This window comes from Vipera berus (genome assembly GCF_964194415.1).
Source record: "Vipera berus genome assembly, chromosome: 2".
NCBI lineage: Eukaryota > Metazoa > Chordata > Lepidosauria > Squamata > Viperidae > Vipera > Vipera berus.
Window position 1 is genome coordinate 153,126,427 of NC_138203.1, and position 18,433 is coordinate 153,144,859.

An 18,433-nucleotide genomic window follows, 5' to 3' on the forward strand; every position below is an offset into this window, starting at 1 on the left:
CCCTTAAGTCTTGGTTGTTGTGCCCAAGATTTGCATTGGTCCCATGTGTTAGACTAGCTGAGAAACCAGGAGATTGTGAGTTCTAGTTTCACCTAAGGCATGAAAGCTGGCTGGGTGACTGGGCCACTCACACTCTCAAACCAACCCATCTCACAAGGTGGTTGTGGTGGGGAAAATAGGAGGAGGAAGAAGTATTAAGTATGTTTAGTGCCTTGAATTATTTATTTTTATCTTTATCTTTATTAGACTTATATACCGCCCTTCTCCCGTAGGACTCAGGGCGGTTCACAAGGTTTTTTAAAATAACAATACAACAATTGCAAAAATTAAGAACAGTTAAAATAATTACATTTAGACCTTGAATAAATATAAAACCCCAATTAAAATCCAATTTAAAACCCCAATTAATACTCTCAGTCCAGGCCAGAAAGCTCAAAGAGCCAAGTCTTCAGGTCCCAGCGGAATGAGCGAAGGTCAGGGGCAGTCCTAAGCTCTACAGGCAGCTGGTTCCAAAGGGCCGGCGCACCCACAGAGAAAGCCCTCCCCCTGGGTGTTATCCGCCGGCAATCTTTTACCGGCGGTACCCTGAGAAGACCCTGTGGGAGCGCACAGGACGAAGGGAGCTTGATGCCGGCAGCAGGTGTTCCCTCAGATATCCCGGACCCAAGCCATTTATAAAGTAATAAAGATGGGATTTTTAAAAAGCTAACATAATAATATAACTATATAGAATGCACTGAGTTGAGAAGAATAAGCTAAGAATACCACTAATAATTACCGAATCCCATCAAAGGTAAATCTAGTCCAGCAATGTGACCAATCAGAAACCTGTGAGAAATGCACAAAGTGAATGTGAAAACTGTATTTTTTCATTGTTGCTTCCTGCCATCTAATGTGATGGTTGTTTAGCTATTATGTCATTAATAGCTTTAATCTTCCATAAGGATGTGTTATTTTGTAAAATGCCTAAACTAATATTTGTATACTACTGGTTGTTGGTTGTTGTTTTTTGTTTGTTTGTTTTGTCCATGCCCAATTTGGGTGATCATTTCTCATCTTTTCACATGAAACCTTTCCCTGGGCATGTGCCTCTGATCTTTTTACAGTAACGTGTAGCTAAATTGAGAATGCTTCTATCCATAGCTTGTGTTTGCTCAAAAGGGCTTCCAAAGAAAGTGCTTTTCTTTGTAGCCTGCAAAAAAAAAAAGCTAGTATAAATTTATATAATACGGTTTTTTGTCAGTTGTAATTTCAGCAGGTTTTTTGTCAGTGCTAGATTATTGTATTGGGTTTGTTCTCCAATTTTAGATTACTCTCATAGTAACAGGCTTTTCACATTATGCTAACTATAATTTGAATAAATTATAACAGTGAGCTTATGCAATACCCTATGCAAGAATATTCTGGTTTAATGCACTATATGAATCAGGCCACAATTGCAAAAACAAAGCTGCATGAGTAATTTCCTTTTAAAAAAAAATAAGAATTTTGATTACAGTAGTAAAAACTAATACAAACTAAGCTTGGAGAAAGAGAAGAAAAGAGAAAAATAAGTGCAAAAAATAGACAAAGAAAAGGATCACATAAAGAAGTGCTTTGAAACCTTCATCACAGCAGATATAAACAAATTTAATAACTCCTCACCCCCTGTAAGGTTAAACAGATATTTCTTACTTCTGTATGTCATCCCTTATCAAATCCATAAAACGTCAAGTTTTTAATCCTGGTGTCAGCAAAAAATAATAATACTAAAATTAAATGTGTAGTTTCAGCCTTGATTAAATAAATACTCTAACAATAAGCTCTTTTATTGTTAACATTCTTAATCTTTAACTCAATCAGATATTGACGTAGGATTTGATTTCAATTCTTTTTTTATCTCATCACCCAGATTTCTTCAAGGTTTTCACAAGCCTCTTTTGTAAATCCACTAAGATAGCATTTTCCAAGTGATTTCTTGATTCATCTTTTATATTTCCCCTTTCATTCTTAAAACTGCAACAGTTTCTTTTATATATCCAGCAAAACATCATTTCAAAATCATTCTTTTGGCCTGTCATTTGTAGTTCCATTTTTGGTACTTTCACTGTCTTGTTAGATATTTTTTCCCGACCTCTCTCATTCCTTCGTTGCCTTCTTTCAGACATAGTATATTCATAGAAGCAGACATCATTCCTGGCAGTTTTGATATAACTAGTTTCTGGTTCCGTTCTTCAAATATCTCCTTTAATATTTCCAGTGTTACAATGTTTTGTTGCATGAGTAATTTCCTAAAAACTTGAAGTCAGGAAATGTCTTAGTATAATTTCCAGTTGCCTGGTGGTAGTTGTACTTTGTATTGGCTTACAGTTTCCCCTTATATTATCTTACTGCTCTAAATGAAACTTTGGAGTACATTCTTGAATATTGGTGAACACTCATCCAAGCAAAATTTATCCGCATTTCAAAATATGTATATTCCACATTTTCAGAAGTCTTACACCAAACTACAATTACATTGCAAGTAGAATCTTGTTATTAATTAAAGAATTTGAATTCATAACTGTTGGTAGATCTTCATTTCTTGACTTCCCATCTATATCCAAAGCATCTAGATCAGAGGTCCCCAACTTTGGCAACTTTAAGACTTGTGGACTTCAACTCCCAGAATTCCTCAGCCAGCCAAGCTTTTTGCTCAAGCTGGCTGAGGAATTCTGGGAGTTGGAGTCCACAAGTCTTAAAGTTGCCAAGGTTGGGGACCTCTGATCTAGATGATATATGAAAGTTACTTATTGGCTGCATTCATGCATTGTGCTGAACTATGATTTGTTGAGCCACGATGAGTCCTGCAGTTAAGCAAAATAACAAACTTGTTCAGCCAGTTCCTAGTTTATTTTCCTTCTTTCTTCAGTTTTTTTCTTGTCTTGCGTTTCTGTGGGTTGCTTTGGTGGAGAACTGAACTGAACCATAAGCCATGAAGCCTATTTCTATTTTATTTCATCTCAACTGCAATCAATAACTGAACATTAAACCATGGTTTCAAGCATGAGATCACTGCCATAGAACAAGCTACAACTTCTTTGTTCTCATTTACATATGATACAAAGCCAAAATGCAACCCGCAGAAAAAAATTAACACAATTTATACATGGTGGTAAAACATAATATGTTGTAAACCTAATGGGAATTTAGCCATTGTGCTTCATAAACAATTGTTTATGATCTAATACTGTACAATATGTGAAGTTACTATAACTATGCCATTGCTAAGAATTAACACTGTGATGGCACATAATCAAAAGTAAGTAAATATATAAGAAAGCAATAATTAAAATTATATATTATCGCTGTATGATTTTAATATATACAGGTATATATCCTCAACTTACAACAGTTCATTTAGTGACTGTTCGAAGTTACAACAGCACTAAAAAAAGTGACTTATGACCGTTTTCCACACTTATAACCCTTATAGCATCCACATGATCATGTGATCAAAATTCAGATGCTTGGCAACTGACTCATGACGGTTTCTGTGTCCCAGGGTCATGTGATCATCTTTTGCGACCTTCTGACAAGCAAAGTCAATAGGAAAGCCAGATTCACTTAACAACCGTGTCACTAACTTAACAAGTGCAGTGGTTCACTTAACAACTGTGGCAAGAAAGGTTGTAAAAGGGGGCAAAACTCACTTTACAATGTCTCACTTAGCAACATAAATTTTGGGCTCAATGGTGGTCTTATGTTGAGGACTACCTCTATACTTGTACACATATGAACATTAAGCCATTGTTGAATGGTTTGGCTTGAATTGTATGCTAAGTTATAGTGGGTGACTTGGTATAGCATATTGTGCCAGCATTTCTCAAAATGGGTCTGGGTCCAGCATTGCTTTGCAAAGCCAGAGACATACCTTGTTCCTGCCACCTTATTTGCATTCTGACAGTAGAAAAAGAATTACAGACAAATAGCTTGAAACTTTATTGAAAAAAGATTGCAAAAGATCAAAAACATAAAGAAACATACAAGTAATAATAGATTAGTTTTCTTCTTACTAAACATTTCTCTCATAACATGGTTTCTTTCAATGATAGTTTCCTATACTTGTTGTCATATTAGGAATTGCCTGTCCTTCATGATTTTTAGTCTTCTCAAGTGGACCCTGAAGAACAGAAAGCAGATACATACATGTCCTGCTGTAGATACATCTTGCATCCTATGTAAATTATGCCTTAGAGTTCACTTCAGTGGAGACATAGTAAGATGCTAGTTCACTTATGGTGTGTGTGTGTGTGTGTGTGTTAGTTTCTGTTTTTTTTCTAAGTGTCCATTATGTCCATTTTAGTTTGTGAATCTAGAGCAATAATAGAATTTAAAGTAGAATGCAGTGGGGAACACCATGGAGCTTCTTGATAGATTTTGAGGACTATACAGTTGTGATTTAATTTATTCTCGGAAAATTCTCAAAAATGCCATAATAACAGGCTACCTAGGAGTTTGTGACACTTAGCTTCTATATATGTCATTAAATTCATTTTATTCCAACACACACATTCATCTTTAAACCAGGGTGGGGATGAAGAAACATTTGCCTGAAAAACATGATGAAAACTGATCATTCTGCATTAATGAATTTTGCACAACTATTACCTATAAATCCTGGCCAAATTTCTGATGCCTCTGAGATGTTAAAGTGCTGTTCCAATGTAATATTTGCCTCAGTTCAGTGTTGTAGTCCTTTAGGTCAGACATGTCAAACTCGCGACATCACGTGATGTCGCGCAACATATCGGAGCTTTTTCACCATTGCCAGCAATGGGGTGGGCGTGGCTTCCCGATGACGCGTCTGGCCCGCGGGCTGGCAATTTGACACCCCTGCTTTAGATCTTTCCCTGATCATCACATGATCTGACAGACATTCCATGCCAAGAGCTGCTTGCTACACCTTAAGGAATGCAAGCAAGAAAGAGATCTGCATGAGTTGCTGACTCATTGATCACAGAGATTCATCACACGTGGTGCTTTTCTTTCTAGACTTTACTCTGGAAAGGCTGATATTTTAAAAGGTTTGGTTTCCGCTGTGCTCCATTTGAAAAATAATTTGTTTCTTAAAGATTGGGTGCTGGGACATTATAGTTCCAATTCCTATAGTTGGTGCTTAGGTAAAGTACAGGGGAGGGCAAGAATCTAATCTGCTTTTTTGCTGAGTTTATTTTAATTCGCTTGGATCGTCTGGTCTGCTTATGGGCTAAACATTGTTACACATAAAACAAGGGGAGAAGAAGAATATATCTGTACTTGCAAATCCTCTTATTTATGTATTCAGTTTGCAAAATTTATACAGCCATCTACTTGCTCACAGTGACTCTAGGCGGCTTCCAGAAAATATGACAGGGTTGCCTTTTTCATTTCATACATGGGAAAACTAGCCTTGTTATCTCAATGTGACTTAAGTAGATTAAGTAACTTTGTTACTCAATTCTCCCAAGTCATTCCTTAATATTTTTGCACTAAATCCAAACCTTCCTGATCCCCTTCACAGATTAAAACATTAACTAAGCTATCTCTTATTTCAGAAGTCAGCCACTTGGTACTGGAAGGAATTGTCATCCTGTTCGAAGCAGGTGGGGCAAAATTTCCTGCGTGTCAAACTCTGGTCAACCGTGGTAGTTCTTTGCATTGGCTGGAGCACCTGTTGCTCTTGGAGTCTAGGCCATGACCAGCAGAGGAGCTGCCAGGCCGAATGGGCAATCGCAAGCCAGCAAGATCTGCCAATTCAAGCTAGTACTGTTGGGTGAATCAGCAGTAGGCAAGTCCAGTCTGGTGCTGCGCTTTGTCAAGGGACAGTTCCACGAATACCAGGAGAGCACCATTGGAGGTAAGGAAGCTTCTGCATGCAGTCTGCCTTCTTCCAAGGAGGAAAATCTATAGCTTAAATCTTAGATTACACCTGAGCATTTTGTGATGTGTGGGTCACGCTGAGTCCACGAGGAATTCTAGTTCAGTCGGTGGCAGTAGCAGGATGGGGCATCAAGAGTAGCAGCAGGGGATGGGGCAGCAGCGGGGGCAGGGCACCGATGGCCCTCCACAACACTTTCCCCTGTGACCCCTTGGAAAATTAATTGCCCACCCCTGCCTTAAATATTCCCTAGATGCCACCCTTGCTATATTAATTCATAGCCTCCCTTAGGACATCAACTTTTATTTTTATGCTTCCTAATTCATCCCAAAGTTCCTCATCTCACCCCTTCAAGAATTCCAGTGGGGTACTGATGAGATGCAGTCTAATAAAAATTATTTCAGTTTTTTTAATACATTTACAGACATTTCTAAAACTCTGTTTTCACTTTGTCATTATGGGGTATTGAGTGTAGATTAATGAGAGAAAAAATGAATTTCAACAACTGTAGAATCGGGCTGCAGCATAACAAAATGGACAAAAGTGAAGGAGGTCTGAATGCTCTGTAAATAAATAAGAAGCCATTATTTCATTGAGTCCAGTTTGACAACACCCATTTTAAAATGTGTGATATATAATTCTATAAACTTTTGTCTATAAAAGACTTTATATGGAGTGATAAGCTATTCACTGCTTTTGAAAATTATATTTTAAAATAATGAACTTGTAAAAATAACACAGTAACTTTCTCATAACTGCTTTGATAAGGGTGTTATAGAAAACCTCTTTATAGGGACATCTTTATGATCACTGAGTCATCAAAAGCCTTTATATATTATACTGAGTTGAAGCATCTTTTATGTATGAACTTACTACATTTTTGCAAAATAAAACCTAAGGTTTCCTTTAAAAATGCTATTTAAATGTTAAGATGGTTTTTTGTTGATAATTAGGATAGGAAGAGATCTAAAGTCTGTCCCAGTTAGAGACATGTTGGAAGAAGGTTTGTTTTTCTTCATATTGTTATTCTGAGAACTTTCCAGCATGTGTTTCTTAATCTTACTTTGAAATAATTTAATCCTAGGAAGGCTGCATCATATGATTTCTACCTGTCTAGCTGGCTCTAACAAACTTTGTTTGCAGAATAAAAGTCTAACACACCTTTCACTTTTGTGTATAGCCCTGTACCAGTTACCCCTTACATAATTGGACAGACATTCAGAAAATGACCTCCAACAATTTGATGAACCAAACAGCTTAGTAATCTTGTATTTAAATATAAAGGATTGTAACCTGTTACGTTCTCCTCTCAGTAACTGACTTTCTGTTGTCTTACAGCGGCTTTCCTCACACAGTCTGTCTGTCTAGATGACACAACGGTAAAGTTTGAAATCTGGGATACAGCTGGTCAGGAAAGATATCACAGTTTGGCTCCGATGTATTACCGAGGGGCTCAGGCTGCCATTGTGGTATATGATATAACCAACCAAGTAAGTTTTTACGGTTTGCTAATGTGCAGATATAGGGGGAGGGGGCATTGTTTATAGGAAGGGTCTGCTAAATTTGATGTGAAGCCACTTTTCCAACTGGTTACTCTGTCAGAAAAAAACCCCAAGCAACACTATAGTTTAATGACATATATGTGCTTAAAGCAGCAAGAAATAATTTAGCTCAATATTCAGAGAAGGATACAATTCTGTCAGTATGTGATAAAACTTGGAGAATATGCAGCAAGGGCAAAACTAACAATACATGTACATAATACAAGTTTAAATTTAAGCAAGAATGGTTCCCCTATATATAACATATACCCCATATCACTGCAAATATAATCACCTGTAGTTTGGCTTCTAACAGAGGTTTAATCTTGACAAACATTGCAAATTAGTTGATATTAAAAGAAGGAAAGTCAGACATTTAATAACTTTTTTTAAAAAAAAAGCTCTGCTTTTTTCTGTTTTTTTTTATTTACTTTTTAATATTTTAATTTTTTTAAACTTGGTTGTTCATTTATTTTTTCCTTTTATTAACACACACACACATACAGTTAATCCTCAACTTATACCCATTTGTTGAGTGACTATTTGAAATTACAACACCACTAAAAAAAAGTGACATGACCATTTTTCACATTTACGACCATGGCAGCATCCCCATGGTCACATGATCAAAATTCGGAGGCTTGGCAACTGTCATGTGTTTATGACAGTTGCAGTGTCCCGGGGTCATGCGATCACCATTTCTAACCTCCTAACAAGCAAAGTCAATGGGAAAGTCAGATTCGCTTAATAACTGTTTTACTAATTGCAGTGATTCATTTAACTACTGTGGCAAGAAAGTTCATAAAATGGGGTAAAATTCGAACAGCTGTCTTGCTTGTTTGTAAGTCCAGCACTATCTGAATTGTGATGGAATAAAGCCCTTGGAGAAGAGTTTTTGGCACCATAGCACCCCAGGAGGAGGCAGTAAATTCCATTAGAGAGAGGCCCAGATTTAGAGATTGCACAGTGCCAAATTAGATGGGGGAGGAGGGATATATTACACCTATATATATTAGGTTAGAGAATTATAGCTTTAGTTTGGCAGGATTGTGTCAATTAGGTATAAGCAAGTAAAGGATTGAACTTGATTGGGTCTCAGGGTCTTGTCTGCGTCCTTGGGCCTGACACACCCATTTACTACACACACAAGCATATATACCAAGGAACAAAACAATGGAGATTTCAGTAACGAGTAATTTAGCTTAAGACTGAAACCTTTATCATATAACAAATACCTTGGTATACTCTCAGTGTATTGCTTTTTTCCCTTTCCAGTGCTACATTTAACTTTGAAAAAAGGTTATACTTGTAATATTGATTTCCTACATTACAATCAACACTGGGGAAAAATGCATACTTTTTCTTTTTTATTATTTCCAATGTTATATTTATTTATTTATTTTATTTATTTAATTAAATTTTTATACCGCCCTTCTCCCGAAGGACTCAGGGCGGTGAACAGGGCATATCTTAAAACTACAAAAGTACAAAAGTTAAAAAAGAATTAAATTATTGCCCACAATAAAAACAATAAAATATATATATAAATATTAAAACCCTAAGTAATTCCCCATCAGGCCAGGCCAGCTTGTTCAAATAAATGGGTCTTTAACCCGCGCCGGAAGGAGCGGAGATCCGGTGCCATCCGGAGCTCAACCGGCAGCTGATTCCACAAAGCCGGAGCGCACACAGAGAAGGCCCTCCCCCTGGGGGCCACCAGCCGACATTCTCTGACTGGAGGCACCCTGAGGAGGCCCTCTCTGTGGGAACGCACGGGGCGGAGGGGGGTCGACGCCGGCAGCAGGTGGTCCCCGAGGTATTCCGGACCCATGCCATGTAAGGACTTAAAAACCATCACTAAGACCTTGAACCTCACCCGGAAGACAACTGGTAACCAATGCAGCTCGCGGAGCAAAGGTGTAACATGGGAGTACCGAGAAACTCCCAAGACAACTCTCGCGGCCGCATTCTGTACCAGTTGGAGCCTCCGAGTGGTCTTCAAGGGAAGCCCCATGTAGAGAGCATTGCAATAGTCAAGACGAGAGGTCACGAGCGCATGAGTGACCGTACACAGGGCATCCCGGTCTAGATAGGGCCGCAACTGCCGCACCAGGCGAACCTGTGCGAAAGCCCCCCTGGTCACGGCTACTACATGATCTTCTAAGGTAAGCCGTGCATCCAGGAGGACTCCCAAGTTGCGAGCCCTATCTACGGGGGGTAAAAACTCACCCCCCATAGAAAGTGATGGAACGTTTTGAATGTCCCGGGATGCCGGAATGTACAGCCACTCGGTCTTGTCAGGGTTGAGTTGAAGTCTGTTCCTCCCCATCCAGACCCGAACCGCCTCCAGGCAACGGGACATCACAGCGAGGGCATCACTGGGGTGGTTTGGGGTCGAAATGAAAAGTTGGGTATCATCAGCATATTGATGATACCCAACTCCAAAACCACGAATGATCTCACCCAGCGGTTTCATGTAGATGTTGAACAGGAGAGGCGAGAGAACTGAACCCTGAGGAACTCCACAGACGAGAGACCTAGGGGCCGATCTCTGCCCCCCTGCCAACACCGACTGCGAACGTCCCAGGAGATAGGAGGAGAACCACCGAAGAACTGTGCCTCCCACTCCTAATCCCCTGAGACGCCGCAGCAGGATACCATGGTCGATGGTATCGAAAGCCGCCGAGAGGTCTAATAGGACCAGGACAGAGGAATATCCCCTATCCCGGGCCCTCCAGAGATCATTCACCAGAGCGACCAATGCCGTCTCCGTGCTGTACCCGGGCCTGAAACCCGATTGGTACGGGTCCAGATAATCCGCTTCATCCAGGACCAGAGGAAGCTGATGCGCCACCACACTCTCAACAACCTTCGCAAGAAAGTGAAGGTTGGAGACTGGACGAAAGTTGTTCAAGACAGCTGGGTCCAAGGCAGGCTTCTTGAGGAGAGGTCTCACCACCGCCTCCTTCAAGACGGTGGGGAAATTACCCTCACTCAAAGAAGCAGATATCACCGCCTGGAACCAGCCTCGTGTCCTCTCCCTGGCTGCATAAACCAGCCAGGAAGGGCACGGATCCAATAAACATGTGGTGGAGCTCAACCTCCCCATAATCCTGTCCACTTCATCAGGGGTCACAGAATCAAACTCCTCCCAGATAACATTGACATCTATATAACAGAATATCAAGAATTTGATTATATTATCAAATATTGTATTGAAATAATGTAATGCGGGTAGTCCTTGATTTATGACCACAATTGAGATTGGAATTTTCATTACAAGTAGTGCACTTATAAAGCGAGCCACTATGTGACCAGATCTGATTTTATAATCATTTTAACTACATCAAGCAAATCACATGGTCATTAAGCAAATCCAGTTTCCCCGATTGATGTTGCTTGTCAGAAAGGTTGCAAATTATGATCATGTAACCACAATGCTGCAAACAATGGCAAATCTGAGCCGGTTGCCAAGTACCTGAATTGCGATCATGTAACTGTGGAGGTAGTGCAGTGGTTGTAAGTGTGAGGACAGGACATAAATCACTTTTTCTAAGGTGGTTGTAACGTTCAGCCATTGCTAAACGAATAGTTGTAAGCGAAGGACTAGCTATGTATCAAGATTTGTTATAATGCAATAAAAAGTAAAAAAAAAAATAGTTTGCCACTTGATCTGAGCTGTAAGTGGACCTTGACTTACAACTGGTTGCTTGGCAACCTTTTGAAGGTACAATTTTCCCCAAAGCTATTTACAACCTGGTTCCGAAGTTCTGAGGGCCTAGCCATGAGACTCCATTTTGGATGTTTACAGCTGTTTGCAGCATCCCATGGTCATGTGATCACAATTTCAAACATTTTTGCCCCCCAAAATGGTGTTTACTTCTGAGTTTTGGCAAAAGCGGGCCACGGTGAACAATCGATTCACTTCACCACCACCACAAAAAATTGTAAAATAGGGTCAGTCACATGATGTCTTGCTTTACAACCAGCATGACTTACAATCACAATGGGCTCCATTATGGTCACAAGTCAAGGACTCCCTATACTGAGATTAATAATAGAAGAATATTACTCTTCTTTTCATGGCCTCCTACAGGGGTTTGGCCACTGTGGGAAATGAAATGCTGAAATAGTTATACCTTCATTTAAATCCAAAAGGTCTCCTTTTATTCCATTAAAATTAGCCAGTTTGAGTGACTGTTGAAATGTTGCTTGGTAGTAGTTAAGCAATATATTTTTCTTTTGCCTGTATTTCTGATATCCCTGTGTCTGTCTTTTCCAAAAGGAAACATTTGCACGAGCGAAAACATGGGTGAAAGAACTCCAACGGCAAGCTAGCCCAAATATTGTTATAGCCTTAGCAGGAAATAAGGCTGATCTTGCCAACAAGCGCATGGTAGAATATGAAGTAAGTAATAGCTCTTGATTAAGATTACCTTTGAACAGAAGTTATTTTGTTCATAGTAAGGTGTTGTTGTTAGTTGCGAAGTCGTGTCCGACCCATCGCGACCCTATGGACAACGTTCCTCCAGGCCTTCCTGTCCTCTACCATCTTCTGGAGTCCATTTAAGCTCACGCCTACTGCTTCAGTGACTCCATCCAGCCACCTCATTCTCTGTCGTCCCCTTCTTCTATTGCCCTCAATCTTTCCCAGCATTAGGCTCTTCTCCAGTGAGTCCTTCCTTCTCATTAGGTGGCCAAAGTATTTGAGTTTTAGCTTCAGGATCTGGCCTTCTAAAGAGCAGTTAGGGTTGATCTCCTCTAGGACTGACCGGTTTGATCGCCTTGCAGTCCAAGGGACTCGCAGGAGTCTTCTCCAGCACCATAGTTCAAAGGCTTCAATTCTTTGGCGCTCAGCCTTTCTTATGGTCCAGCTTTCACTGCCATACATTGCAACTGGGAAGACCATAGCCTTGACTATACGCACTTTTGTTGACAGGGTGATGTCTCTGCTTTTTAGTGTGCTGTCTAGATTTGCCATGGCTTTCCTCCCAAGGAGCAAGCGTCTTTTAATTTCTTGGCTACAGTCCCCATCTGCAGTGATCTTGGAGCCCAGGAAAATAAAATCTGTCACTACCTCCATTTCTTCCCCATCTATTTGCCAGGAATTGAGAGGGCCAGATGCCATGATCTTGGTTTTCTTAATGTTTAGTTTCAACCCAAGTTTTGCACTCTCCTTCTTCACTCGCAACAAGAGGCTCTTTAGTTCCTCTTCACTTTCTGCCATTAGAGTGGTATCATCTGCATATCTTAGGTTGTTGATGTTTCTTCCGGCAATCTTAATTCCAACTTTTGATTCATCTAGCCCTGCCTTTCTCATGATGTGCTCTGCATATAAGTTAAATAGGCAAGGCGACAGTATACAGCCTTGCCGGACTCCTTTCCCAATTTTGAACCAATCAGTGGTTCCGTGTCCAGTTCTCACTGTTGCTTCTTGGCCCGCATATAGGTTTCTCAAGAGACAAATAAGATGGTCTGGTATGCCCATCTCTTTAAGGACTTGCCACAGTTTGTTATGATCCACACAATCAAAGGCTTTAGCATAGTCAATGAAGCAGAAGTAGATGTTTTTCTGGAACTCTCTAGCTTTCTCCATGATCCAGCGTATGTTAGCAATTTGATCTCTAGTTCCTCTGCCTCTTCGAAATCCTGCCTGTACTTCTGGTAGTTCTCGATCCACATACTGCTGGAGTCTAGCTTGTAGAATTTTAAGCATAACTTTACTAGCATGTGAAATGAGTGCTATGGTGCGATAGTTTGAACATTCTTTGGCACTGCCTTTCTTTGGAATTGGAATGTAAACTGATCTTTTCCAATCCTGTGGCCACTGTTGAGTTTTCCAAATTTGCTGGCAAATTGAGTGTAGCACTTTTACTGCATCGTCTTTTAAGATTTTGAATAGCTCAGCTGGAATACTGTCACCTCCACTAGCTTTGTTGTTGCTCAGCTTTTCTAAGGCCCACTTCACTTCACATTCTAGGATGTCTGGCTCGAGGTCAGTGACCACCTCATTGCGATTGTCAGGGACGTTAAGCTCATTCTTGTATAGTTCTTCTGTGTAATTTTGCCATCTCTTCTTAATCTCTTCTGCCTCTGTTAGGTCCCTGCCATTTTGGTCCTTTATCATGCCCATTTTTGCATGAAACGTTCCTTTCATCTCTCCAATTTTCTTGAAAAGATCTCTGGTCCTCCCTATTCTATTGTTTTCTTCTATTTCTTTGCACTGTTCATTTAAGAAGGCATTCTTATCTCTTCTAGCTATTCTTTGGAATTCTGCATTTAATTGGGCATATCTTTCTTTTTCTCCCTTGCCTTTCGCTTCCCTCCTTTCCTCAGCTATTTGCAAAGCTTCCTCAGACAGCCATTTTGCTTTCTTGCATTTCTTTTTCTTTGGGATGGTTTTGGTTGCTACCTGTTGTACAATGTTGCGAACCTCTGTCCATAGTTCTTCAGGCACTCTGTCTATCAGATCTAATTCCTTAAATCTATTTGTCACCTCTACTGTATATTGAGCAGGGATATGATTTAATTCATACCTGACTGGCCTAGCGCTTTTCCCTACTTTCTTTAATTTAAGCCTAAACTTTGCAACAAGAAGCTCATGGTCTGAGCCACAGTCAGCTCCTGGTCTTGTTTTTACTGACTGTATAGAGCTTCTCCATCTTTGGCTGCAGAGCATATAGTCAATCTGATTTCTGTGTTGTCCGTCTGGTGATGTCCATGTGTAAAGCCGTCTCTTGGGTTGTTGGAAAAGAGTGTTTGCTATGACCATCGTATTCTCTTGACAAAATTCTATCAGCCTGTGCCCTGCTTCATTTTGTACTCCAAGGCCAAACTTGCCTGTTATTCCAGTTATCTTTTGGCTTCCTACTTTAGCATTCCAATCCCCCATGACGATAAGGACATCATTTTTGGGTGTTAGTTCTATAAGGTGCTGTAGGGCTTCATAGAACCGGTCAATTTCATCCTCTTCAGCACCGGTGGTTGGGGCATAGACCTGGACTACTGTGATATTGAATGGTTTGCCTTGGATTCGAACTGAGATCATTCTGTCATTTTGAGGATTGTATCCCAGTATTGCTTTTCCTACTTTTTTATTGACTATGAAGGCTACTCCATTTCTTCTGAGGGATTCTTGTCCGCAGTAGTATACCTGATGGTCATCTGAATTAAATTCACCCATTCCTGTCCATTTTAGTTCGCTGATACCTAAGATGTCGATGTTCAGTCTTGTCATCTCTTGTTTGACCACGTCCAGCTTTCCTTGATTCATGGATCTTACATTCCAGGTTCCTATGGAGAAAAAATCTTTACAGCATCGGACTTTCCTTTCACCACCAGACATATCCACAGCTGAGCGTCCTTTCGGCTTTGGCCCAGTCGCTTCATTCTTTCTGGCACTACTAGTACTAGCCCTCTGCTCTTCCCCAGTAGCATATTGGACGCCTTCCGACCTGAGGGGCTCATCTTTCAGCGTCATATCGTTTTGCCTTTTGGTACTGTCCATAGGGTTTTCATGGCAAAGATACTGGAGTGGTTTGCCATTTCCTTCTCCAGTGGATCACGTTTTGTCAGAACTCTCTGCTATGACCTTTCCGTCTTGGGTGGCCCTGCACGGCATAGCTCATAGCTTCATTGAATTACGCAAGCCCCTTCGCCACGACAAGGCAGTAATCCATGAAGGGGATAGTAAGGTAGTGGTTTCTATAATTCTGTAAGGCTAAAGCACATGTCCAGGTAAATAGTGTTAGTTCTGCCTTGTGTTTGATGAAAGAACAGTGAAATAGCCTAGAACTTTCCTAGTTTGTCCAGTTGGAATTCCATGACTATCTGTATTCTGTATGATATTTGCCCCTTAGCTTTTGGACAAAAATAAGACTGACCACTGTTGGGCTAAGCTGAGACGTTGCAGCAAGATACCATGGTCGATGGTATCAAAAACCGCTGAGAGATCTAATAGGACCAGGATAGAGGAATAACCCCTATCCCGAGCCTGCCAGAGATCATCCAATGGCCACTCTTTCCCCCGCTCCATGGTCACGCAACTGTATTTGGGGTATTCTGCCTTGGTGGAGCAGTGGGCTAATGCCTCCTTAAGTAACACCAGCTGCCTGCAATTAGTGCAGGTTCGCATCCCACCAGGCTCAAGGTTGACTCAGCCTTCCATCCTTCCGAGGTAGGTAAAATGAGGACCCAGATTGTTGGGGGCAATTAAGCTGACTTTGTAATAATGCCGCTTGGGGTGTGTGTGTGAAAGCCCTAATAAGCAGGCATATACATAGAATGAAGGCTACTGCTAAGCTTGTAAGCCGCCCTGAGTCTTCGGAGAAGGGCGGGATATAAATGGAATTAAAATAAATAAAATAAATAAATACTGAATCAGAATTTGGGACCATCCAGTTTAGTATTTTCAACTCTAGCTTTCTGATTCCTCAGGCAAATATCTTTGTCCTTATAATGAGAAATAACTAGGATTAACCTTTAGAGTTTCTGTGTTGAAGGATGAGCCCGCCCGCCATAACTTGCAAGTTTAACATGCTTGCAAATGTTCTGTTTTATATTTAATATTTTACATGACTCTTAACATAAAGCAAATTTATCACATTTTATTATAAGGCTTTTACCATGAGCTACCTTTATTGCTGTACTTTACACATAAGAGGGAATTATTATTTTGAAAGAGATACCATTACACTGATAATTTGGTCCAAAGGAACTAATAATGTCGGTTCAGAATAGTCACGGTATATAAATATAGTCATTGGGAATGTGAGGAAAATTAAAATTTAATTTGCAAATAGTAAAGAAAAAAAGCTGAGATCTACAGAATACAGAATCCCTCAATTGTTTCTGAAAGAAAATAACTTCAAAATGATGACAACAAAGATGGTTCATGTACTTGAAATTGTGATGCAAAGTAAGCTTTAGAATGCAGTTACTTGGGTGTACAGTATTAAAATTAGCAGGTTTTGATCACAATTATGGCTGGCAATTCACACCAATGTATTGTTCATAACATAATATCGCACATAATCTCACTAGGAAGTGAGAATGACAAATATAAGAATTCGAAATAACATTTTTCATGGAGGAATTTCTGATTTGCCCATGAACTCTTGTGGTGACTATGCTCTTAAAACTTTTATAGTCATCATGCCATTCTCAAAATACTTTCCATATCTATGAAGCAGCTAGAAATAGTTTTTTTTTTATTAAATTAATAATGAAATAAAACCAGGTCCAGATTGCACAGGAACAGAATAGAATCAGCAATGGTAATATACAGTGTTGCAAACTGTTTTTATTTACTGTATAAAATTTCTTTATTTCTAGGCCCCCAAAATGTACATTTTTCTCTTAATCCTGACAACAACCTAAGATCTAGCTTAGGTTGAGAAATGGATTACTTTCTTTTGCCCTGTTAGATGATACTCAAGGCAGTAGGAAAGTTTTGTAATATGTATGAATACAGCATTTTAAATTTAAGACAGACTCTGAAGCTCAAATATCATTTGCACTTTGTTTACCTTTCCAAACTACAGGCTTAGAAACTAATCTTTGTATGATATTCCTTTATATCTGGCATTATGACAGATTCTAGATCGAAATAGGCTTCTAATAAATTTATTTCATCCTTAGTGGTTCTGTTAGAAAAGAGAACATGCTCTCTCTTTCCAATTCCTCAAAGTTTCCTCAAATTCTGTATTTTGTGTTCTGTATTTTAAGCAGTGAACAGTGTTGTCCACTTTGCTTTGCCTAATTTAGAGCATTAAATTTGTCTAAAGTTCTGTCTTATTGTCCTGCAGGAGGCCCAGGCTTATGCAGATGATAACAGTCTATTGTTTATGGAGACATCGGCCAAGACAGCAATGAACGTTAATGATCTCTTCCTGGCAATAGGTAATGTGCAAGGCATTTATGACATTACAGGTAGTTCTTGACTTACGACCATTCCCTTCATGACAGTTCAAATTAACCTTGGCCTTGGAAAGGGTGCTTTACGCCCTGCAAAGCACTTCTGACTGTAGCAAAATCACACATCTGATTGCAATCTGACCATCTGGCAACCTATTCGTATTTACAACTGGTTGCCAAGCGCCTTGCGATCTGGTGATTACCATATGCAATCTTCCATGCTGGCTGCCTCAGAAAGTCTTGGATTTCAGAGGAAGAAGTTTCAGCCCCTGAGAGAGACACTCGCACACAACTTGTCCTGGGTCTCCCCTACCCTCCTGAGGCACCGTGCACTCCTTAACGTATACGCTACCTCTCTGTTCTGGCACTGAAAATCCTTCCTGCTGAAATCCAAGCAGGATTGTCAGCACCAGAGAAAAAAGATACTTGTGCATGACCTAGTGCTAGGTCTCCCAGAGTCTTCCCACCCCCTCGGGGGTAGCTCACATTCCTTACCTGGCAGTCTGTTCGCTTAACAGTCCATGAGATGACTTAATGACCAGGAGTGTCAAGATTGCAGTATTTAGTGAAGCAGACTTGTGACAACTTCTTTCACGAGTAACAAATCAAGTCCCAATTGTGGTCATAGCTCGAGAACCACCTATACTTACTAAAGGCTTTGGCTCTTTAACAAGTTCAGATGGATTGGTTTCACATCAAGCTGTTTATTTTGAGAGCTGTTTCCTTCATGTGAAACTTCCTTTTGTTTAAAGATACTTGCAAAGAACTACTAATTAGAGCACATATAGGGAAATATTCTCTAGCTGGCCTGTATTAATAGATGTAAATATTTTCTGAAGAGAATGAGAATTATTTGCAATTATTTCCACAGGCTTTATGTTACACATCATGACCTAGAATTTAGAGTGGGGATGGGGAACTGTTGGCCTCCGGATGTTGTTCAGCTACAGGTTTTAGCATCCTTCACTCTTAGCCACACCAGTTGCAAACTTCTGGCTATGGTTCAGCAATTTCTTCAGGGTCGCAAGCTCTCTACCCTGATATACAGCTTACATGCCATCCCCCTCACCCACCCCCATGGCTTTCACATTCTTATCAT

At 40.1% G+C, this 18,433-nt stretch overlaps 1 protein-coding gene across 3 annotated transcripts in view; it reads left to right on the plus strand.

Annotated features, from left to right (window-relative positions):
* RAB5B (RAB5B, member RAS oncogene family) overlaps window positions 1–18,433 on the plus strand; it is a 33,540-nt gene that overhangs the window by 10,205 nt on the left and 4,902 nt on the right. For all 3 annotated transcript variants that reach the window (XM_081318534.1, XM_081318532.1, XM_081318533.1), the window contains exons 2-5: window positions 5,556–5,857; window positions 7,217–7,368; window positions 11,705–11,827; window positions 17,226–17,319. In XM_081318534.1, coding sequence (XP_081174660.1) covers window positions 5,695–5,857; window positions 7,217–7,368; window positions 11,705–11,827; window positions 17,226–17,319 — 532 coding nt within the window. In that variant the 5' untranslated portion in view covers window positions 5,556–5,694. The remainder of the gene's footprint in view (window positions 1–5,555; window positions 5,858–7,216; window positions 7,369–11,704; window positions 11,828–17,225; window positions 17,320–18,433) is intronic.